At 38.2% G+C, this 25,948-nt stretch overlaps 1 protein-coding gene across 2 annotated transcripts in view; it reads right to left on the reverse strand.

Annotated features, from left to right (window-relative positions):
* ADCY8 (adenylate cyclase 8) overlaps window positions 1-25,948 on the reverse strand; it is a 130,686-nt gene that overhangs the window by 78,106 nt on the left and 26,632 nt on the right. For both annotated transcript variants that reach the window (XM_051611890.1, XM_051611891.1), the window contains exon 2: window positions 21,563-21,712. In XM_051611890.1, coding sequence (XP_051467850.1) covers window positions 21,563-21,712 — 150 coding nt within the window. The remainder of the gene's footprint in view (window positions 1-21,562; window positions 21,713-25,948) is intronic.

Here is a 25,948-nt window from a genome sequence, read left to right on the forward strand (position 1 = left end):
TCAGTATCAGTCTAAATTAATATTTCACAGGAAACTGATTGAACTCTGCCCTATTTAAAGAGCTGGACATCTGGCAATTCAAGTTGTGAACTTCCCCTCTAAAAATTCTACCTCAGACCATGTGTGATAATTCACGTAACCAACCCAAGTCCTCATTATAGATCATTCTCTCTCCTTCCTTTCCTCGACATTTTTCTCTTCAATGTTTTAGTCTTACTTGTGGATTATTTAAAGATCTAGCCTACTTATTGCCTTAATTACAAGCTTCTCTCTAAACATCACTTACAAATATATCAAGCAATGCATTTTAGACAGTGGTAGCTTGATTAGCAGATATTGGCTAGAGGAATTTGAAAGTCCTCAGCAACAAGTAGGATCAGATCTTTATTGTTCCTTATTTATCAGAACCTACAGATTGTGTGTTTCACATTCATAAATTATATAATTAATAATAAACCTGGAGCAGAAATAAAGCAAAAAATATGCAGAGGAACCTGACTCCACTTATTGAAAACCTGACACAATTTAGTAAAAGCTTAGTTGCATTGTCAGAGACTAACACACTCTTCAGAAATGTTTTATGGGAAAGATTTAGCCATAGACTGGTTTGCATATAGACAGGGTTACAATAGTTAATGGCAACTATGTTGTAAAGTGACTTGGAAATCTCAGTCTTCTCAACAGTTTGTGACACTGAAGTGCTTACATCATTGTGACATTGGGACGGGGTTTCAAAATTCCTTGAAAACTATGTGTAATCTCCAAAATAAGCATATATATGTCAGTGCAGCAGGTTTTCAGGAAGACCTATTTGGCTTGTGGCCCACTTCACCTCCTTTGAGAAGATCAACTGCAGGACAGATGGTGGGTTGGGCTGTTCTGCTGACCCAGGGATGACGACTCTTTCCCCCAAAGGCCTTGTACGACCTCCTTGTTCCATAATTGATTCACATCTGTTCACATCATACAGTAAGGGCTGTACATCAGCAGCCACCAAAACAGTTCATGGAATATACAGCCTTCTCCCACACTCAAAGACATGTTGTTCTGCACATGACAGCCTGTTCCTGTCTATCATTTAGACCCTAAGGGAACAGATAGGTTTTCACTCATTCGTTGTATGGACATTCTTGGCAGAATACTTGTTGAAAAGAAGAAACTAATTTATTGGGATGTTTGCATAGGCTGGCTGATGGTCCCATACAGTCTCAAATTTCCCAAAGCAGACAGTTTGTTGCTGGTGGTGGCAGGAGTCTCCATTGCATGGGTCCTCATGATAGTGTCTTCAGCTGGGTCAGCAGACTCCTCACATGACTCTTCTGCTCATTTCTCATAACCAGGCTGGTCCATGAGCCCATGTGACAGCTCCAGCCCTACATAATTTATCAGTATTGGTATATTTTAACCTTATACAAGACATTTCTTAAATATCTTAACTCCTTTAAAAACCAAACATGGAGCATTTCTGCAAGGACAGATTCTATTAGGTATTTAAAAATGTCTTATCTATGCCCAATTTAATCAGCTGAGCAGCAGGAATGACCGAGAAAAGGTCCTCTATGGGACACTCTACCCCAATATTAATTAACATGCTTAAACTTATAAATGGGACTGGACAAAGCAGGAACTGCATACGGTAATTTCTAGAACTGCCTAAAGTTCCTAGCTCTTGTAAGAGTCCATCAGTGTTTAATTGTGAATGTTCAATCAATCTCATACTTTCAGGGTGGTTTCAAGTTAGTCTATTGTGTTCAAACAGTTTGTGATCTCATCTACACAGACACTAGCCCAGGAGCTGCTGGATCAGACAGTTGGTGACATAAGTCTACTGTGTGAGCACACACGCACCTCTGGTGCTAGACCACAATTATGAAAGCCAGTTATTTAGTTATAGCTGTAATCTGAGTCCCTCAGCTCTCTCCACACACATAGATGTGTTCCATACTTCTTCTGAGAAGGGCTGACTCTTCTGCTCATGTGCAATGTGTCCAGCCAAGTGCTGTGCTACTGGAGGAAGGTGCATGAACTCCCTGAGCTGACATTTGCAGATTGTGCCTCGAGGACTCAGGGCTAGCATGTCTTTTGGTTGACTGATTTAGGTAAGGAAGAATGCAAATGAATGTGAACAAAGCCTTTCAAAGGCTGGCCCTCTCTACTAGGAAAGCTGGAGAGCACATTTAGAGTTTCTGATGAGCTTTGTCTGTACTTCAGAAACACTAAGGAAGAGTAAACATTGGAGACAAGTTGAGTTACATATAATTATATACATGCACATGCTTATTAGTAATGTACATTATTAATGTATAATACCAGTGTCAGTGTATATTAGTTTATTTTTAGTGTGTATATACAGTACATATATATATGTATACTATATATACATATAGTATTTGTGTATAAGTACACACATACATACACACAGAAGTGCTGTATTCCAGCTCCTGTCATAATAGAAAGACTAACCACATTTAAGGAGGGGCAGGAAAGCCCTCAAAAGATTATTGAATTATTTCATGAAAGCCCTAGATTATGCCCTGAGAGATTTTACCATGTCCCTGTTCCAGTGGCTCATCAGCTGGACAGCTTTGGCAGATTTTGTAAGTATCCCACCCAAATCTGTTTCTCTGCAAATTAAGCCTTCTTTTTATCCTCTCAAAGTAGGGATGGATAATAAATGATTGCCTTCTTCTCTGTTACAATCTTTCTGCTCTAAAATACTGTTACTGTGCTCTCTTGCCTTCAATCTTTCTTTTCTGGATTAATCAGATTTCTCCAGTATGGGAATATATCACTCCAAATCACTCTGAGGCCAAGCTAGCAGCTTTCCACTGAACTGGCTCTAAATTATTAACCATCTTTTGCTTTACAGGATTGCAAAGAGTGAAATGTGATTGAACTAAAGAAGATAATGTCAGTTCTGTAAACTACTTATCACCAAATTTCAGAAGAAATTTTGGGGAGCAGGACAGGTCTAGGGAAAGCCAGATGTGAACTTCCAAATTAGGTACATAAGGAGACTGTAAAGAGGTGGAAAACACAGATGAAGTAAGTTTTCCAAGGCAATGCCCACTGAGGAAATACAGCAGAGTTTGAATCTTTTCCTGTATTTTCAAAACAGTTTAGTGATTGTACTGTGGAGAAAGGACTTATATAGACAAAGATATTTGGGGTTTGGAGGTGGTTTCCTGATCAACTCTTCCCTTTTATACTTAGGAAAGACAACTATTTCTCCATCCCACTCCACCTCACCCATCATACTTTGAGAAAGGTCCTTTGCAAGTTTGGAATTTAGGCCAGCATTGAACCGAGACATGAAGTGGAAGGAAAAAGATATCAAGAAATCAGTTTCAGAAAAGAACATGTCCAAAGGCTTAAAAATATCTTTACTGAAAATATGAATATGGAACAAAATAAGTTATAAAAAATAAACTCATAAATATTTGATGCGAAAAAGCACGAGTCCTGGAAATAGCTCTGTAAGTTTTAGGATGTTCAGAAATTCTGAGTTTGAAGCTCTTTAGGGCCAAATCTTACTCAAGCTTTTAAACTGTAAGGAAACAAATGCTTCATTACCACTATTGTCAAGAAAGTCTTAAGCAAAAAAGAGCTGCAAAGTAGGACATAAGCTCAGTTCCAGAGGAACCTGGACGCAGGCCAGAGCCCATCTTACAAAATCTAATTATTACTATGAAGCTGTTATCACAAACATGGTAAATCCCTGTGTTTTGTTTATGACCGTTTCTAAGCAGCCTTGATCCAAGTCTTAACATTGATTTCTGGGCTTTGTTGGTCAGCTAGGCCTGCCTGGTCTGGCTTTCTGTCCTGTTCTAGCCAGTCAGGTGAAAAATTCATTCTTGCCATCACTTCTGGGCAAGAATTCCTGTTGCCTCAACTTGAGCTAATGACCCCAACCTATACAGCATTTGCATTTTCTCTGCTCATTTCTTACTTATTCCTTATATAAAGAGCAGTCTTTTGTTTGTACCTCACCTCTCAAAAGAGCTTTGGTATCCTAGAGGTCTATTTTGGTCACACTCAGGAAAAATATGAGGATAAGAGGCAATTTTAGGTTGGTTTAGAAGAATATGGGTAAGGAGAGCACCATCCCTACTGAGTATCATGGAGTAAATACAAGTGAAAATGCACTCCAAAGGCAATGCAAAGCTTCTTGGCATTCAAAACTTAAATCTTACAAAAAGGAAGGGTTTTGATTCTGAGCTTTTCTGCTTACCTCCATAATGGTATCTTGGCACCTACCTTGGCACTGCTCAGCTTTCTTCCTGACTGCAATTTCCTATGCCCATGGTTATTTTAGCAGGCTCCAGTCAGATGATATTTAAGGATGAAGACTGGGACACTTCTCACAAGTATCAAAGTACGTAGCATCCAGGAGTCCTGGATTCAATTCCTCCCTGCACTATCAGTTTTCTTGTGAAAGATTAAACATGTTATATACACTTTCTGTTCTCTGCCAGAGAAACCGATGTTGAGGTTGTTGTGAGGCCACTTGATATTAGGGGGATATAACATAAACTAATACTGTCCAGGCAATGGGGTATATCACTTCTTGAGGGGAAAAAGATGTTCAGAGAGAACAGGACCCTGCAAAGAGGGATCACAGATGGAATACGAGAGAAAGGCAAAACAATCATGAAAATGTTGGTTTTGATGCCAGCAAGATTACATGCTGTGGATGAAATGCAGCCATCGATGAAACAGATGAAAACATGAAGAAACCACCCCTCAGCTTTCACAGGAGGTAATATTGTTTCTAATTTACAGCTTTTACAGTGAAGCTCGTGAAAAATTCCCACTCTGAGCAGTTAAGTCAGTAGTTAGTAAACAGACCTCATCTACAATGAAACACATTGTAGATAAACACGTTCATTTATCTAGATGGCAGCCCCAGCTGAGCTGAACTATATGTTTACTCAAGAAGGCAAGACCCCTGCAGCTCCTGGCTTCTGCTGGAGCAGAGGTGTGCAACACTCTGCTCTGAGGCAGAAGCCTTCTCCTGGGCTCCTGCCTGTGTAACCTGTTAACACAAAAGATGAGAGAACTAGGACTCTGCTAGTCTTTAATCCATCTGTTCAACAAACAACTTTTTAGTAAAAGCTTACTAAATCAAGGAATGCCTTCAGGAGGGAGAGAAAGCAATAATCCGAGGCTGGTATAGAGCAGTGAGATACTGTGCAGTGAGCTCACCCTTTATTCTGGTGAAAAGTTCAGCTCAGACCTTCCATTTCTTCATACAGGGCAGTATTAATTTTAGCACATCTGCATTGTCTTGACTGTATTCTACTCTTCCCACTTGGGAATTCTCCTGTCTTCCACTCTTCTTGTGGTGAATGGAGTTGCATCCAGATGGTGATAAGTTGCCTAGGGCTCAGTGTTGGGGCAAGTTCTCTTTGGTATTTTTATCAAAGATCTGGGTGAGGGGATCAAATGCACCCTCAGTAAGTTTGCAGGTGACAACAAGTTGGGTGGGACTGTTGGTCTGTCTGAGGGCTGGAAGCCTCTACAGAGGGATCTGGACAGGCTGGATCAAAGGGGTAAGGCCAACTGTATGAAGTTCAAGAAGGCCAAGTGTCAGGACCTGCACTTGGGTCACAAAAAGCCCAGGCAATGCTACTGGCTTGGGGAAGAGTAGCTGGAAAGCTGCCCAGCAGAGAAAAACCTGGCGATGCTTGACAGTCATCTGAATATGAGCCAGCAGTCTGCCCAGGTGGACAAGAAAGCCAGAAGTATCCTGGCTTCTATCAGGAACAGTGTGGCCAGCAGGACTCAGAAAGTGATTGTCCCCTGTACTCAGCACTGGTGAGACTGCACCTCAAATCCTGTGTTCAGTTTTGGGCCTCTCACTACAAGAAGGACATTGAGGTGCTGGAGTGTGTCCAGAGAAGAGCAGGAAGCTGGTGAAGGGTCTGGAGAATGAGTCTTAATGAGGAATGTCTGAGGGAACTGGGTTTGTTTAGCCTGGAGAAAAGGAGGCTGAGGAGAGACCTTATAACACTCTACAACTACCTAAAAGGAGGCTGTAGTGAGGTGAGGGTTGGTCTCTTCTCACAGGTAACAAGTAATAGAACAATAGGAGGTGGCTTCAAGTTGTGCCAGGTGAGGTTTATATTGGATATTAGGAAAACTGTCTTTGCTGAAAGGGTTGTCAGGCACTGGAACAGGCTGCTCAGTGGTTGAACCACCATCCCTGGAGGTATTTAAAAGATGTGTAGAATGGTGTTTAGGGACATGTTTTAGAGGTAGATTTGGCAATGTGCTAGGTTAACAGCTGGACTTGATGATTTTAGAGGTGTTTTCCAAACAAAACTATTCTACAGCTCTTCTAATGTGTAAACACTGGATGTGGTGCTTGTGATAGCAAGAAGAAAACCAGTCCCCCAGGAGCTCCTTTACACTCCTGCAAACCCAGGTTTTCAAAGCAATGTCTAGTGCAAAGGTAGCTCCACTCTCAAGCAAATGTCCCATGGCACCTTAAGATGACATGTTTGGGAAAAGCTGTTGATTTGTATGTCAGGAAGAAGAAATATTATTTATATTTTGTGTCCTTCAGCCTCCTATAACAGAAAGCACTTAGGCTATATATTCTCTTATTCCTTCACTGTTATGATACATTGCTCAGTATGACCATATACTAAATCCATCCTTTGAATAAATCAGATCAGTCATTCAGGGAGCCATATGATTGGAGTGTTCTGAGTTCCTGTGAAGATACTTCAAAAATAGCACAAAACCTTCACTGTAGAAAGAAATATGCTATTTCCTACCTTAGCCTTGCAGGGAGACAAATAGGAATACAAATTCAAAAAGAAAGGAAAATAAAAGCAAGCAAGCAAACAAAATCCTAGTTATTATTGAACTGCTTTTGAAATTTGTGATAAGAGGCCACTTCTTCATAGACATATGGCTAAAATAGAGAAGGTACTTTTTCACAACAGGAAAAGCTTACATGTCTTGTTTGCATTCACTTAAGAAGGTAACAAGCAATGACTCTAGAAAGTTTATTTACAATAAAACATAGTTCACTTGGCACATGTTCACTAAGCTGTGAAAATGTGCCCAGCACATTTGATATCTTAACCTTCATGCTACTCATTAAGGTAAGTTAAGTGTTCTTGGATGCACATATGATCTGGCAATGACCCATGAAAACACGGGTTAATTAGTACGCCTCTCTAATAGTCCTCCTCTGTTAAGACTGTAGCATGTGAAGAGCTCCTGTCAGGATCACAACTGAAAGTGCATATACAGCTGATGTCATTATGTATGTCATGCTATGGAGAAGCACTACAAGAAAAATAACGCTGTGTGCCTAAATACATTTGAATGAGGCATTCCAGCCATCAGTCAGTTCTCTGGTACTGAAACATTAAAAGGACAGAAAATTCTTCCCTTTACATACATTAGCTGTCATTTGAGGTTCCAAGCTGTTCTTACACTACACCAGACTGACATAATGGTGGGGATGCTGAACCTGGCCCCTTTAACAAATTGGGCTCTGAGAGATGGACTCTAGTGTGGATCACATCCATCCTGTCTTTTCCCACAGCTGATGCTAATGTTCTATGGAGAAAGACATGTGCCTCTTCACATGCCTTTCACATCACTTTGCTTCAATCCAGCAGTTCAAAAATATTTCCAGTTATCAAAAAATGAGTGGCAGGTTGATGTTCCCTTCATATAAAGATCCTTAACACGTAACTCCCCTTTAAACTAGTTAAATGTTATTATTCCCATTTCACAGATTTAGATACTGTAGCACAGAAGAACAGCAGAAATGTGCAAAAGAGCCATAGCAAATCACAGAGAAGAATATTGCAATTTTTTTAATAGATATATAGTTTTCTGTCCCTTACTATTTGCTTGATTAAAGAGTCCTCACATTTCTAGTCAGTCTCTACTGGAAGGCATTTTCAGAGAGGGAGGGAAAGACATGAGAAAAAAAAAATCTCTTTTTCAGAATAAAGAAGTGTCATGGAATTTAGGATGAAGGAAACTATGATATTCAGCTTTGTTAAAAGCTTCCTTGTTGAGCAATTGGCTAAGTGAAAACAATTCAAAGGTGAGCAGCAATAGTGGTAAGTGGTCTGAAAAGGAACAGAGATATATTTGTTCAAGAGAAAAGACATAGAAGAAAGAAGATAGCAAAAATGGGATGCTAGAAAAGACCAGGTGATCTATTCTGCTATTAACAATTCATGCCATGAATCAGCCCTAGTTTTTAAGATGGAGCAGTCAGAGTTTAGAGTAAATAAATGAAAAAAAAGAACCTTTAACCCAAGGATTACCAGGTAAAAGAAAAAAGATGAGTAGAAATCACTAAATGTAACACACTGATCATAGACTCCAGGTTTGGATTCAGACACCTGAATTTTGGTGACTATGATGTAGGTATGCTTAAGCTTCCATTTTATCCTGTGAATCTGGAGAGATACTCAACAGACCTGATATAAATTACTACTCTGGTGTCCCTACAGGTCTCTTCTGAACTCCATTGTCTCTATTGACTGGATCTCAGCTGACTGTAGTGGGAGCTTAGAGGTCTACAGAGCATGTAGCCAAATTAGTTAAGGGGGTGTAGAAATATGGTAATGACTCCTGTCTAATCTAATTCAAGAAAATTTAGGAACAGTGAAATAAAGTGATAAAGTGCAGTGATAAAGTAAATTAACTCCATGAGTCACATGTGTCTGTTTAATGCCCCAAGACTATAATATTGATACTTTTTTCTAATGCCCACTTCTTGTTTTACATATCCTCAGTAGTCATTATCTGTGGTATGCAGGTACTCAAACCTTGTGTGCTTCAAACTGGTATCAGAGGGTGTCAACAGTGCTTACAACTGCACAAACGTAGCTAGGCACATTCATTAAAAAGTGGGATATGCCCACTTGATTATTAAATAACAACCCTTGGAAAATTTTTTGAGAAGAGTCAGTTAACAAGTGAACAAGGTCTCACTCTCAAGAATACAAAGTGAAATGAAGACCTTTCTACTGGTGCTGATCAAAGAAAACTAAATAGCAACATGCACAAAATACCAACAAGCAATCCGGAGGTTGACTGGAGGAAGGTCAAACCCCCAAGGTTTCCTTGCGTATCGGGTGAGGACATCACCCCTGCAGGGTCTGCTGTCAGCATAACTCCACACACCGACTCTCCTTAGATGCTACAGGGCAAATGATCAAATATTGCCTATACTGCCCTGGGATTTTCCTTTATTTTTCAACATCTTTCTCAAGGTTGGCTGTGCTGAGAGATGAAAAGTCCCTCTTGAATGACAGTTCATATCTGTTTTTGTTCTCTCTTTTCTCTACACATCCTTTCAGATGGGTGAAAATACAAGTGTCGTGTGGGAGGAAGTCTTTGTATTGGGGAACAAGTTGCATATGGTTGTTCCCAAGACACTTCTGTGTTATGTCCACTCCAGTTTTACAGAAGTGTAATATCATACAGGTAATTTATTAAGCACTGAACTTAATAGACTGAGAAAAGGGCTGTTCAGAGCAGTGGTTTTAGTCTTTCTGGAGCACATGAGCTTTTGTCACTTTTAAGGGAAGTAGATACAAATTGTATTGTTTTCTACTGAAAAACTGACAATGTTCAGAGTAGATGTAATTATTGTAGATGCCATTTTAGCAAATGGGAATTAGCACCTCTCATGATGATGAACAGCTCTGAAGAGAATTTATTCATTCTTAGTTAGTGCACAATGTACACTATTTGCAGCTGTTCTTTCTCGTGCATTATTGAGAAAATGCCAAGTAATTAAAAAGACATGGAAGAGACTACATTATCTAATATGTTCAGACTGTAGGGTTATGAGGTTAACTGTTAGCTTTTACTATTTACTGCTGCAATATGTGATATGAGCTATATCAACCTTCTTTTATTTAAATTCAGACAGTTACCATTCCCACTCATCCCATTCTTGGCTGCATGTTCCCGTGAGGCATCTGCTGTTCTCAATGACAAAAAAAGGCCAGATCATACAGGAGGTTCTGGAGTCTCCTTTTGTTTAGCTATTGGCTCTGAAACATAGTTATCCATCCAAACTGATAAGCCAGTCACGACTTTTTATAATGGTGCCTAATTAGCTGCTAACTGAGAAGTATCTTAAAGTTCATGGTAATGCAAGAAGGAAAAAGCTTCTTCCACACACTTCTTGCTCGAAGGACACTTTATTTAATTGTTTCCTCAATACTATTGTCCAGAACAATATGAGACAATATATGTAGCACAAACTGAAGGGAAGGACTGCAAGATATTGCTGGTCTTTTGCTTTATTTGGGTATGGAATGGTTTGAAGATTCAAGTACCTGAAGCCACATAACAAAATCTTGGCAGGGCTTGATGATTACTGGTCTTTTGCCAGGTGTCAAAGGAGGTGTCTTTCTCAGGAACCAGTTGGCTATGTAAGAATACAATGATCTTAATGCCTGCCTGTCCTGTGCTCCCTAGCAGCAGAAGGTTGATTCTAGAGCTGCCAGTTTGTATTGTCATGCCTTCCCACTATCATTTTGGCTTCATAAACACTTAGCTCATCCTGTAGCATACTGGGCAGTGGTGGAACAACCCTCCATGTCGATTTTTTTGCTGTGGTACCTGTTACTGCTGCCATCCATATATTTTAAGTGAAAAATTTTATTCCTCTTAAAATACTTACAAAGATATTTATAGAATTATTTTTAAAAGTAGCACAATTAATCATTAAACTAAGCACAGCCAGCATTTACGCTGTATGGCAGGGCACAGGGAGTCAGCTCACATGAGGCCATGTGAGCACCAAAAACTCACAGGTGAGTGGGTGGAAGCACATGTCTGGGGATAAGACCTGCAGGGAGCAAGTCTGTGTTCCATGGCAGCAATAGCCAGCTGTTAGATCTGCTCAGCTACAGTGTGAAACCATCTACTGACAATGTTTTGTCATTTGAACTGTCTTTTAGCTTGGGCTGTAGGAACTACAGGTCCCAAATTCAGCACCAGTGTCTCTATTGAGTACAAGCAACACTTAATAATCCCAGATCTTCTGGATGCTAACACAGGACCTTTTACTTCCTGAATTACACATTATATTTACATGCCATGGTGAAACCCAAGCAAGTAACAAAGACATGGGGTGAAAAGCAGGAGTTGCAAAACAATTTGTATCACCACCCAGTCTTGTTGACAGGAACATTTATATTTATAGGTGATACTGTCCTGCCCCACAGTAATCAGATGTATCTAAACACATGGAAAGGCAAATTGTACAGTTTGTAATTTTGTTTCTTCCAAATATCATTATTATATTTTGAATTCTTATTTATTCTTTATTGAACAACTGTAGAGAAGAAAAAAATCCAGAATAAAAAAGTTTATATGGAAATAAGAGACATATCTCAACAAAAAACAATGTACTGTTTTCTAGTGCATTGACTTCAATAAATTCCAATTAATTTGGACAGGAAGGATGGAGCCATACTTTAAAAGCAGGAGAAAGATAGACACATCGACAGGAGATGTATTCCGTAATGGCATAACCTTAAGCCATTCCTTATTTTACAGGAATAGAAAATGAGACAACAGCTCTTAAAATTCAATTTTGCTTTAAAATATCAGTATGGCTCTATCTGACTTTAATGTCTGTAGTGCTGTCCTGGTACACTTTCACTTCTCAAAGACTGGTTTGACTCATTTGATGTTGAATCTTCACATAATTGTTCTACACTCTTTCTACTTTCTATTAATTTAGATATTTCTGTTTTGTTACTTTTTTTACTGTTTCAGAAATTACTAGGCAACCTCAGAAAAACACATTTTTTTTTTTTACTAGCTATTACAGCTAATGACATGGAAAATGGCAGAAAGCAAGTTCTCATGCCGTTTACTTTTCAGCTTTATAGGACTAAATCACTGCAGAACAAGATGTAAAAGAGCTAGGAGGTCATCTATTCTGGTCAAAACAAAGAATACACCTTTCACAGACTTACAGTGTTTCATAACTAAACAGCACAAGCTGGATAAAACTTCCCCTGTGAAGTTTCTATATGTGGGAGTAATGGTCACTTTTCGAAGTTCAGATCCCTTTTAATAGACTTGTGGGTAGGTACTTAAATACTGGTGGTGTGAAAGACCTGTCTTTTCATAAAGTTTAATACAAACATTTTATTTTACTTTAAATTATCTCAGCAATAGCATCAATGACCTGACTGGCTAGCTTAGAATTGTTACTGCTCATGGTCAGATAATTTAAAGCTTTCATCTGGACCACAGAGTCTATTAATTGTGAAGCTTGCAAGGACAATTTTGGAGTCCTTTTACACATATTTCAGAGTACTAAGGAAAGTCAGCATAAGCTGTCCTAAAAATTCTGATCCTGAACAAGAAAGAAATATGACCTTAAAACAACTAAGCATATTCAGAGCTCAGGAAAGGCACTAGCCTGATGAATATGGACCCTGGGGTTCTTTATTTAAGCAGAGATGACTGTACTGCAGACCAGCTGGCAGAAGTGTCTTGTCACTGTAGGGGCCTGAAACTGTTTCATTCCCCTTACTCATTTCAACTCTATCCACTTCCCTGAGATGATCAGCAAGGGCCATTAGTCACCAGCAACTGTGATAATGTTTATTTTTATTAGACACCTCTCTTTAGGAAGGAGCTGAAAATATGTGAGACAGTCCCATTCACTGTTGACAACTAAAGCAATTAAACAGCCAGGTTTAGAGATTAAAAAAAAAAACAACCCACAGATTTTCAGAAAGTAGTTTTATCACTAGTGAATCCAAAAGCCAGCTACTAGGAAGGAGAAGAAGAGGCTTCCTTCTCACTAATGTATTTAGGGAAAGCCCCCATTTCTGAAGTCATGACACTACTTGGGATTATTTTTCTTATTAATAAACTGCAGTTCAGTGTCTGTTTCTCTAAGATTGGCTGTAAATCTCATTATTCTGTTTGAGGCAATGTGACTACCCTGAATTTGCAAGGAATGGGATAGAAGGCAGAGGATCATTGTATCTTGTGCAACCTGGTCTAGGTGAACCTGTTTTAGCAGCAGGGGTGTCCGGACTAGATGATCTCCAGACATCCCTTCTAAACCCTACCCTTCTGTGATTCTATGATCTTGATTTTATCTTAGATTTCTACTTGAAACCAAATAGTGGAGGTTATGGTCTGATGAGAGGGATCACACATCAACAGCAAATGTGAGGGAACAGCGTCTAAAATCTGGCATGAAAAATGTTGTTTTCTGTTGTAATTGAGGTTGAGCAGGTGGGATGTTTTGAGACAAGAAGATGCAGAAAATTTGCACGCTGGTTCCTACAAAATCATAATTACATGGAAATACTGCTTCTCCCCACTCCAATAAATAGGAGTCAATGGACTTAGAAAACAAATCATCTTGTTAATGACAATATGGATAAGGATTGTAAAGAACAAGATAAAGTTTGCATATTCCTTTGCTTGTTGAGCTAACCAGTATGTTATATTTTGTGTATGATCCTCTAAGTAGCAAAGGAGCAATGCTGTCAACAAATTTCTATTGGGTTCATGGTTCTTTAAAGAAAGGCATTGAGATGAAAGAAAGTCTGGATAACTGGAAAACCTTTCTGAGTATATCACATCCAACAGAACAATTCCTATAAAAAAGAAAGCTGGCTTAAGTGCAATATCTAACCAGAGTTTTACACAGAATTATTAATTGGAAGGTTATTGCTTGCCCTTAAAAAACAGAATTACTGTGATCACAATTTTTATTTACGAAGCCGTCTACAATGAAAAAGGAAGGTCATGTGATCTCTAAAATTCAGATTACTCTTTTCTAAAACCAAATCTGAACTCTATCCTCATGCCACTTTACAGGGATTTTCATATTCTTAGCATCAATGTAAAAAAAGATGACTTTACAGTGCTTAACCTTCTTAAAGTATCCTTTCCAATCTCAGTCCAATCTGCTCACTCTTTAGAGGTTGCAAAGTACTGACAGTTGATTAAAATCTAGATCTGTAAGAGCCTGGTAAAAACTACATGTCATATAAGCTTCTTTAAAAAAAACAAAACAAAACAAAAACATAAACCAAAGCAGAGTTCATCAATCTGCAGAGAGATTCTTAAAGCTGTAGCAAATACAGACTGTTGCAGAGGAAAGTATGAAAAAATCCTTTGGAATTAGAGGTAGCAGGGAAACAAATGCTCAAACAGAACAGTTTTCTAATGGAAAAAGAGACTAAGACAGGATTAGTGTTTCCACAGATAACAGGCAGAAGAGACTAAATATGCCAACAGCAGACTGTTCTGAAGACTAAGAGGTGTCTTCTACTTCTACTGCCCTCATATGCACACTGAAAAAATAGAATATGTGTTCATACCCACAAAACCAAACAAACTTGTTTTCATATGGACAAATGGTTCTTTAGGGTGAACACAAATCCTTTCTGGAAATAAAAAGAAATAATATTCAAACTGTTTTAACTTTAAAATTAACTTTAATTGAATTTGTGAAGCCACTTATGAGAAAGATTAGCTGGAAAGTAAACATTCAGTAAGCCAGTGGCAGGATTGCAGGGAGGAAATATCTGCTAGGGTGATCTCACACAAGACTCTTCTCATTAGCCCTTTAATGAAGAAAAGGCTTCTCTTGTTCCTCACTAATCTCACCAAACCCAAAATAATGCCTGCAGATGCCTGTCTTTATCCCACCTTGATGGGAAGCATGCCCAGAAGACAAGTGGATTGGGTATGATGCCAGCCTGAACCTTCTCACCTGACTGCTCCTTGCAAGACACAAGGCAGATAGTGATCGTGCCTCAATAACTCTCTTAGTAGCTCCTTCTTCTAGCCTTCACCTCTGTCTTCTCTGCCAGTGTGCTAGACACCCAAGAAAATATTCATAAGCAGTCTGGTCTAGTGTGAGGTGTCCCTGCTCATAGCAGGGAGGTTCAAACCTGATAATCTTTAAGGTTCCTCTCAATCTTAACCATTCTGTGATTCTGATTCTAAGCCTTAGTTAAGACACTGAGGAGTTTCATTTCCATATAATATGACTTTCTCTTGGTGGAATTTGAGGTGCTGAGATGATGCCTATAGAGCGAGGGGTCTGCTTCCTAAAGAATATGTTAGAAGGTGATGTAAAAAATACAGCCTAAGATGCTAATGTATTGTGTCTTTAGTACCTTTTAGCACTAGCTAAATTCACTGAAAATGCACAAATCTAATACTAAAGTAGAATAATTTTCTCTGATTGGCTTCTCAGGATCATATTAAAACCTCAAGGATTTATTTCTGATTTGAGTCTTTGTTCCTCCCGACAGCTCAGCATAGCAGTGGAAGTGCAGTTGGGCTGGTGAGCTCTGCACCAGGTAGGGAGTTTTCTTTTCATGAATAGTGCAGAGCCATGGGAACAAGAACAAACACCTCACCAGAGGATGAATATAAGCATGCCATAGATCTGGACTGACTTCACCTGTAATCTCAAACAACTGCAGAGAAGGTCCTTCAGTATGAAGATACCATCAGGTGCTCTAAATCTGCCTGAAATAATGCAAATGAAATGTTCCAGAGAGGCTTCATATTATTTTTTTGAACACTAGTCCAGTCCAGAGGTTATTCATGTTAGTAGGTTGCAGTCTAACTACTTTGCTTAACTGGAAAGCAGCCTCCCACCCCTATTTCCCTATTGCTTTAACTGTGTTTCATTAGTTTCATTGGTCTAGAGAGGTCTTGGACACAGAGTAGAAGTGTGGCCATCACACAGGAGAAGTCTTTTAGTCATGAGTATCATAGAATCACCTCATCATCTGATTCTATTACTAGCAGAATGACTTTTCTCTGAATAGCTGTCCTGTAAGGTTGAGATCTTATGAGATGCAAGGGAAGTGCTGGACTGATTTTTAAAGCTATAGCTACTTAACTTCTGTGATGTTCCCTTCCCAGTCATTTTAAGCCTCTGTTTTCAGTCATAAGAAATTGTGCAAGTATAACCTTCTTGCACAATAATTGTTTTCAGATATGTATAATATGCCGTATGTATGTGTGATGGAGGAAGAGGCAGAGCAAGAAAGTTAACTGAGAGACTCATTATAGTAAAATGGTCATATTAGAGGGTTTAAAATGTTAGATAAATTTCAAGTAAAGAAGAATGGTTGAAGAAGGAGCAGGTAAGGACACTAGAGATACATTATAAATTCAGTTCTTCATAAAATTATCATTGCAATATGTGTCTGGATTTAATATGTCATTCATTTAAAACTTAGGGATTTTGTATGATGAGAAACAGAAATGAAAATGAAATTTAATACAGGTTCCTGCTCTTCACTGAGGGCATTTTCACAATGAGGGAAATGACATGTTTTGCAATGGCTAATTAAGTAAGTTATACTTTCTATTTTCATTGCCCAGATATGATGAAATCAAAATTACCTGCTGTGTTCTTACAATAAAATCAAGGCAAAAAAGAAGACAGTGTTTTTGAAGTGGTTATTAATAAAGTACAGCACTAGGCGTCAACTCTTTTGAAACACATAGATACCAGATCAAAACATTTACCCAAAACTTCAAACAGGTAGTGGAAAGTCATGATATCCTGGGAACGAAATGGATTTAGGAAAACTGAGCATCTCGTGTTTGTTGTTTATTCATAATTATAATGTGCTGAAAACAAAACTGGTGGACAATGTACGGCTGCCAATTTTGGTTGGCTGATATAACTACATATATTAAGTAAAAAAAAAAAAAAATTATAAAACATTTAAATTAATTATTTAATTAATAACTGGTAAACTGTGACGGGTTTTACTACACTTTATTTTGTTTGTGCTGCCTTCTCTAGCTTTCTCCTCTGACATTTCTATCTCTATGACACATTTATTTCTGGTGTTCATTAGCTGGGGAGTGTCATTTGAGCCAAGATTTGAAATATTTTAGATCTTCACTAAAATTTTAATTTTGTAATGAAAATTGGGAAAGAGGTAGACACAGATGTTCCTTCAGTTCCACAGGGTAAGGGGATTTCCAAATGGTGTCAGACAGATAATACCACACAGTTAAGTGCATAAACATCATTAGCAGTAACTGCTGGAGCAATTCTCCTTTGTATCCACAGTTCATGTTATTAACAGAGTGATTAGAGTTAGAAAATTCACTGTAATTGAAAATGCTAATATGTACTTGTTAACAACCCCAGGTGCTTCAAAAAATAATGATTAAAAAATATTTTAAAATCGGATCCTTAATGAATTAATCACTTTTGAAAATACAACTAGAACTCCTCAATTTCTGAAATATTTCTGAAAAATGTACTCCAAAAAGCCTTGTTGAGAGTAATGATAATGGGTGAGGATGGATGAAAAAAGATGTAGAGCTTAACTGAACAGAGTTCTGGAGACACAGAAATTTGAAATTAAGTCACTTAAAAGCTTTGAAAAATTTTGGCCTTTTAAAATCTTTTCCATCATACAGGCCCTTCGCCTTCTTCCTTCCTGAGCAGTAAGTGAATGAATTACACTTAGTGTAAAAGCTGAATTTGCATCCAAGGATATTTTCTGTGGATAACCAACCTATGGAACTACCTCAGGTGTACCAAGACTGTACCTGGCACAGAGTCATTTCTACAGAACAAAATGGCTTTGACTGTCAAACTGGAAAACCCCACAGAAATACTGAAATAGAGCGTGGATGCCTTAACCCCTGAAAACCCCACAAAAGGAAGAGATCACAAACAGCTGGAAAATAATGACAGCTAGAAAACAAACTGTCATATCTAACTGTCCAAATTTCAGCTCTGAGTACCACGAACAACAACAAAATTAGTTTCTTCCCCTTAGTGGGATTTTGTGGTTTCATGTTCTGTTTTTATTAAACTCTACAAAAAATTATGATGGCAAATGAAGGAATGAAAGTGCTTTCACTGAAAACATTTCAGCTCATCTATATGAAATTTGCCAGGACATGCAGAACCATCTTCTGCTTTCCACCACAGGACAGATCCTGATACAGTACAAACTTTATATTTGTATTCCAGAAAATCTGCAAATACTCATGAGAGGATTGTTAAAAATCTCTGAAACCCAAACACATCTTTACTTACCAGTATCACTGTTTCCTTGTACTGCTCCTTGTCTTTGACAATACCTCCCACTTGTCTCTAAAACATAGATTCTGAAATGTTTGGATCACAATTGGGTGACTTTTGATGACTGGCTCTTTTAGGCATTATACAATAGTGAATAATGAGAGCAATAGAATTTGTAGTTATTAGAAAGATGGCTGATTAGAGATGACAAATCTAAGGGATACTAAGAAATTGGAAGGGTCATTTTGAGAGTGCAGAAACTTGATTTCTTACTTTATAACAATGCACAGTAATGAACAGAAGTATATCTGAAGCATTTATATAGCTGTTGTAATTATAAAAAATTGGAGTCTTATTCTGCAGTTACTTGTAGAAGAGCATACCATTCCCTGCTGCATTTTTAAACTCATGTTTTTTCTTCCTTTAATTTTACTAGTCTTCTGATTTAAACAAAGTAAGGACAAAACTAGACCCTATGGGACCTATCTGCAAGCTGTCATACTTCATATGACATGCCATATATATGACATGTTAATACAATTACCTATTGTAATATATTTTTTAGCTTAAGAAGTGGAAGCTGTGTAGGGTGAAAACAAACCCTGAGAGATTTTAATTATAGAACCATGGAACCATAGAATGGTTTGGACTTCAAGGGACCTTAAAAGTCATCTAGATCCAATCCCCCTGCATGGGCAGGGACACCTCCCACTAGATCAGGTTGCTCAGTGCCTCATCCAACCTGCCCCTGAACACTTCCAGGGATGATGCTTCTACAGCTTCCCTGGGTAACCTGTTCCAGTGTCTCATCATCCTCACAGTGAAGAATTTCTTTCTAATATCTAACCTAAATCTCCCCTCTTCCAGTTTAAAGCCATTACCCCTTGTCCTGTCCCTACATCCCCTTGTAAAACATCTCTCCCGAGGAGTACCACCACTGAAAGCCATAAAACACTTGATTCTTCTGCAAGAAACCTTAAGTTTAGACAGTTTATAAGAAGCGGAGGAGAAATAAATCAAAGGGGAACAGAATTCAGAATTACTAAAATTATTATCTGGAAGAATTACACAAACAATTATTCTTCTATTTTCTCTGCTCAATTTTAGCTCCTCAGCATTTTTTTTAGAAATTTTCAAAATCCACATCATAAATATTGGCTTGCACATACTTTACCCTTCCTTTTTTTTTTTTTCCTTCTTCACATATCAAAGCTATTTTCTATTAAGTCATAGAATGAATTTATTAAAATTCATCAGGATTGAATCCTTACTTTTTAAAATGCTATGTACATTAACAGCTAAAAAGATTTTTACATTCGCATAAACTACAGATTCCCTGTATCAATAAATATATGATAAAGATATAAAAATGCTACCAGTCACTGAATTACTGCATGTGGATACTCATCAAGCAAAGATGAACAAACTACTCAAGAAAATAAGTCACTATTGCCAGTCTTCTTAAAAAAGTTATGTTTAGAATTTGCTTAAATAAGCCACTACTTCAGAAGTCAAGGGTAAGAACAGGAGACTGAAGGAAACAGGTACTCCATTCCTCAAGATATTCCAGTATTGGAATATTTTATCATTATTGCTGTCCTGAATACAAATGAAAAGCTGAATAGTATATGACACATATTCTTTTTATATATATATATATATATATATATACACACACATATATCTTTATAGATGTGCATTATAACACAGTTTCAAAGTTCCAACAAAATTAATCCAAAATATTTCAAAAAGTTTTATTCCTAAATTATGGGTTAGTTTATAATCAAATTGACTTTAGAAGACAGCTTTCATTTGGTGTTCTGATGCTTGTGTTTTACTCTTGTGGGCATTTTCCTTGGCCTGAATGTATCTTTCCTTTATGCATTTCCAGTCATATGATGCCTGTGACACACTACTTTGTTTGGTTATATGTGAATCTCAATGGCAGTGAGGTAACTCTCCAGGAAGTTCTGCCTTCAGGGGACAACATAGCCCTGAAAGCTTGCAAGACACTGGGCCAAGACAAAATGCCCGGTTCAACACTGACTAATTTAAAACAAATATGTCAGATCCAGCCCCTACTTCCCTCCTCACATACACAAAAATAATAAAAAATGAAACCCACCCAAGTGAAAACAACTTCTCTTCATTTTCCTAATAGGAAATAAAATTTAAGCAAAATTTTATTTCTAAAAAAATAAAAAGCACAAAAAAAGCTTTTTAAAAATTTCATTTTTCATGTAAAATAAAATAAAAAAATTCTAATGGAATATCCTCAGAATCATCTGGAACAGGGGAATCTTTTTCTAGTGTTTTATAAAATTTTATAATAAACTCTACAAAATAATGATCAAAGTAATTCTTACAAAATATTAGATTACACAAGAAGACAAATGCAAAATACTCCAAACTCTCAAAAAACCCAAAAGCCATTAAAAAGTGGCTCTACAGTTAAAACAAGAAATAGAGCATTCTAGATCATAGCATCTTGCAAAACCTCTTTGGTCAGTAATGGCTGGAGAGATGTTCTGGCGTGGGTGACTTGCATTGCTCATTAAGTCATGCATTCATACTGAGTCATTAGTAAAGTCTGGAATGTGAGATCTTCCTAGATACCTGTAGAAAAGTATGGCTTTTTGATAAGTCAATGAAATAAAAATGAGAAGCAATACACCTGTCTACACAACAGAACAAAATGAATGGCTAAATTAATTTGATAATGAAATAGCAGTTAAACACATACATATATGTATATGTATTTACAAGTTGTATTTTGATCTTAATGCAAGTTTTGAAACAGTAGGTGAACCTTCTGATATTTCAGAGAGGGTAAAATATGTATATCTGGCTACACCTCATTTCTGCTCCCTTAGTACAAAATAATAAGCAACAAACTTCTTTTCATTCAATGCCTCTTTTTCTGGATTAGAAAAGATAATACACCTAAGAACAATCATGCTTTCTTGGCCCAAAGGTTCACCAAGCCAACCTGTGCTATTGTGCACAGTGGACAAAAGGATTTTTTTAAGGAAGAGTTTAAAGCCAGAGAAAGCACATAGTGATACTTCCCTGCAGTGGCCTCCCAGCTCCACAATTCACCTGTGAGCCAGTGGTGATGTTTTAGCCTAGATGGAGTTCACATCTACGAACGTGCTTGGTTTTCATTTGACTGATACAAGTTTTAGGATCCAGAACACCCTGAAATATGAAATTCCTCCATTTTTAAATGCCTGCCAGTTGTTGTTTCATTTGATGGCCTCTTCTTTTTGTATGGGAAAGGACAATGAACAGCTATTCTCTAGTCATCCTGCTGCCCAGAGAAAATCTTTAAGATGTCATATCAGATGGACACACACCAGCAAAAGAACAGCATGAAGCTCACTGAACCTGCACAAACCAGGTGACATCACATTGGAGTCAGCGAGGCTACAAAAGCCCAGTCTTGTCCAATTGTCAATCCCAGTTAATACAAAATTAGAATTGTTTCTCCAATACCTGTCGCTGATTTTCTGTCTCTAGTCTCAGTCTGGCTTCTACGCATCTTCTGGTCTCCAGGAAGGCTTGACGCTGGGCTCTGTCTGATAGGTAGCTAATGAAGATTCCTGCAGTGTTCATACACATAAATAACACTGCCTGGGCTGCTATCTGCAACAAACAGCAAATAGGATTTGATCAGACAGGAGAAGCAAAAACATCTGTTTAAAAAGAGAGATAGATAGAATGAGTACTCTGCAGTCCTGTAGGCTGTAAAACTAAATGGTTAGGAAAGTTTGCATAAAAGAATCTCTTGGATCTTATTTAGAGACTTCAAATGTGTAAAATTCTCTTTGCTTTGAGGAAGAAATAGGCAGTGTTTAGGGGCATTAAACTCTAGCTGAACCACAAATCATGTTTCCAAGAACTGACTCACAGGGCCCTAGTCAGGAATTATTACATACATAATTAACAATTTGTTTTTGCATTGCTTCTTCTGTAAAAGCAACTTTGTGATTTGTTCCATGGCTTAGTTTGAGAACAAAGCCATATTAAGGAAAACAAAGTGCCAGTTAGCTAAGAATTAATATCAGTGATAATAGTTATTCTGTTATTATTGACCAAATTAAATAAATTCATTTTCAGCTGATGCCAAAGCACAAGCCTGCACAATCTGAATCCTGAGGGATTCAACAGGGAAAGCTGAAAGGATCACCAAATGCTTGCACAGCCTCTGCCTGTGTACACAGACCTTTCCTTCATTGATGCCTAAGTAAGAGCTGCATTATTTTTCCTTGTACAAGGCGCGTCACAGCTTCCTCCTTTGCGATAGGAACCTAAAAGAGCCAAATGGGAGTGGATTCTTGGACAGTGTAAATTCCAGTACCTTATTTGTCTGTCATGGATACCTCTTTGTTCTCTGTATATTTGTAAGACAGAGCACACTAACACCACCAAAATGAGGCTTGTTTGGGAAACCAAGCAACAAACATATAATGGTTGCATGCACTACAGACAGAACAGAGACCTGCAGCCTGTTCCAATGAGTGACATGCCTTTTGATGAAGAAACTTTTCCTAATATCCAATCTAAACCCCCACTGGCACAAAGTGAGGCCATTCTCTCATCCTATCACTTGTTACTTCTGAGAAGAGACCAACCCCCACCTCACTACAACCTCCTTTCAGGTAGTTGTTGAATGTTATAAGGTCTCCCCTCAGCCTTCTTTTCTCCAGGCTAAAAAACCCCAGTTTCCTCAGATGCTCCCTGTAATACTTGCTCATCAGACCCTTCATTGCTGTTCTTTGGACAGGTCAGATTCTTAATTCTGCCTTTTTAAATTATTATTATTTATGTATTCATTTTACTTATAAGAGGGTCCAGAATGAAAAATAAGTCTAGAAGTCATTAATATTCCTCAAATGCAGCACACAAGTAAAAACTACTCCGACTAGCGAAGCCATCAATGAACCAGCTGAAAGTCTGCAGATTGCAGCTTCTCATCTTCCTGCCACGGTCCAGTCACAGCTGCTGTGCTGATGAGGTCCCACTGAGTGCAACCTCCCTGGCAGGATAACACCTCTCTCCCAGTGGCAGACCAGGCATGCAGCAGGCAGGTGCTACATTACCCTGTGGCCACAACACCTGCAGAGCAGAGCTGCTCAGGCTCTGATGGGCATGGATCAGAATGCTGTCAGTGGTACCTATAGGATCATAATGACATCAGAACAGACATACCAGGACAGATCAGACATCCGTCACTCAGGATCCAGACACCAGAGAGTGTTCAGGTAGGAGCACAAGGATAAAACAGTATACATGAGCAAAAAATAAAGCAAACATTCAGTGATGTTTTGTCAAAACAGTTTTGAACGTTCCAGCAACCTGTGGTTGCAGAACATCGTGAGCTAGAGGCGACATTTTTGTAGTATTACCCGATAATTAGTCCCCCTAAAATCAGAGTGTGGCTTGTCCTAAGAGAAGAGAGGAAACACTCAGCAAAACTCCTTAATCTCATTGTGATACTGTGCCTCAGATCTGCAGGTCTTGCTCCTCACATTCATGTGGTTTTGAAGGTGACATTTGATATCAAACCAAATGCATCTGGCAGAAACTTCAGCTTTATATATTCCTGCATGTCTGAATCTGGAGTATTGTTCTACGACAGTACAGGGAAATAATTTACAATATATATGCCATGAAGAAATAAGAATGCATATCCTGGATCCAGATGATTATTTTTTTTTTTCACCTTTGCCATTAATAGATGTTTATGCCAAATTTGTGAGAAATAAGGCATGATTTGCATGACCTTTGCATCTCCCTGGCTTACAGTGCCTCTGAGCTGGAGATGGCACATTCTATCTATCTGCTTACATTTTTCTGATACTTTTCTGTAGTTAATTGTACCTTTGGCCCCTATAGCATCCAATGACAAAGATTCCTACAATTTAATTCAGCACTTTGTGATAAAAACGTTTCCTTTTGTTTGCTTTAGTAATTTCTTTGGGTGCTACATCATGCTTATAGTATGAGTGACAATTTTCAGTCATTTCCAGTTCATCTTCCTCTCGTCATTCTTGAGTTTACTGACTTACAGCATTGCCCCTCTCAGCCTTTTCTCTTTTGAAAGGGAGCAATTCAAGACTATTTAGTCTCCCTGCATTTGTCACGGTTCCACTTCTGTGCTATCCTGTCACCTGTCTTACCCTGTTTTACTGGAGGCAGCTTGCCCTAGACCAGCCAGCTTCTCCCAGACACTCTGCCTTTGCTCCAAGATAAAACAGAGAATGCAGTAATTCAGTCCATGACATAACTCCTTTCTGGTGCAGGCTACCAAAAGGCATATGATGAGCTCACATGAGATAAGCCTAGTTCAGAATTAGGTTATTCAGCAGGACAAGTGATATCAGCTGTGGGTGGCTGGGGGAGTCAACCTTTCAAAAAGTTTCATACCTTTTTGACTGGTTTAAAGGTAGTCAACACTCACATATTAGGGATCCACAGTATAGGGTGGAAAAAAAGAGAAGCCTTTCATATGTGAAATGTGCATTTCAACAGTGAAAGCAGTGCCAGGGTGCTCTCCTTTGCTTGCAAATTCAATTGCAAGTTCCTTGTGAGCCCAGTTCAAGTCACCTGTCTCTGCTAATGCTTGAGAGTAGTGCCACTCACTTCAGCAGGTCTCCTTAGAGCAAATGCAGTAGAATTTGGCCTTCAATTAGATTTCATGAGCACATAATCTGATTTGGACAAAGGGAATTATGGAAAACATGTTACAGCTAAAAACCCAGCTTACTCAGATGTGGAATCTTCTTTTCTTTCATATAGTAGTCTGACTGAAACCAATCTTAAGAGTAAAGCACTACGCCTTGCAGGGATATCTATCTGTGGCTCTTGTTTAAAAAAGATTAAAAACAGACATATACAACTTGAGTCTCTTATCACTGTGTCTTTATCCTATAGGTAACTCTGGCCAATTCCAGAAGTCTTGCAGGATTTTCTACTGCCTGTAAGAGCCAGAAAGCCAGGGCAGACTCAGATTCCATAAGATGTACACAGTTTCAAGTCTTTTCGACTGACCTGAAGATGATCTGTGCTCACACAATTAGAAAACTGTGGTATAACATGAAAATAGAAAATGTTTTCACAACATTTATAGACATTTAGTCTATTTGTATCTTGCATAGCACTCAAATAAACAACTCTAACAGAAACAGCAAGTGATTTCAAAAAGTTCTGAGTGATACATTTTGATGTTAAGTAAGGCTTTGGATTGGAGAGGTCTGCTTCTCAAATATTTAAAAATGCAAACGAAAAGGTACCAATTACTATGTTACTTGGGAATATCTGTGAAATAGAATTTGCACTATCCCTGCTGCACTTGCACATAAACACATAATAGGATGGAGAGAGCTAAAGAAAGTTACTTGACAAGATAACACGTGTAGTTAGAAGTAGGCATTAAAATTTTTACTCCAAAACTCTACTTTCCATGTTTCTCATAGGAGGTGATTAAAAGCTTAGTTCACAGAGAAATAACTTGTCAAAGATATTTACATTGATAAAGTGTCCTTGATACAGGCACATTGGAGCCCTTTGCAAAATCAATATGAAAATTAGCCCAAAACAAAGGGAATTAAAGGAGAGGATGCAGGTCAGATGAGAAAGATGAGTTTAAATTTGGCATTACACATTGATACAAATTATTTCATCATTGTCTGTCATTCATTGTTTAAAAAAGACTTTTCCAAAGCAGTGGAAACTGAGATAACATTTTGAGTGGATTTGGGAATCACCAGATCTCAGGCAAAGAAACAAGTAGAAGGCACTAGGAACAGCTAATTGGGAAGAAGTAGAAATTAAAATATGTGCAGTAAAGTATGAGAACAGGAAAAAGAGAATTAATTG

Source organism: Apus apus, chromosome 2 (genome assembly GCF_020740795.1).
Source record: "Apus apus isolate bApuApu2 chromosome 2, bApuApu2.pri.cur, whole genome shotgun sequence".
Classification (NCBI taxonomy): domain Eukaryota; kingdom Metazoa; phylum Chordata; class Aves; order Apodiformes; family Apodidae; genus Apus; species Apus apus.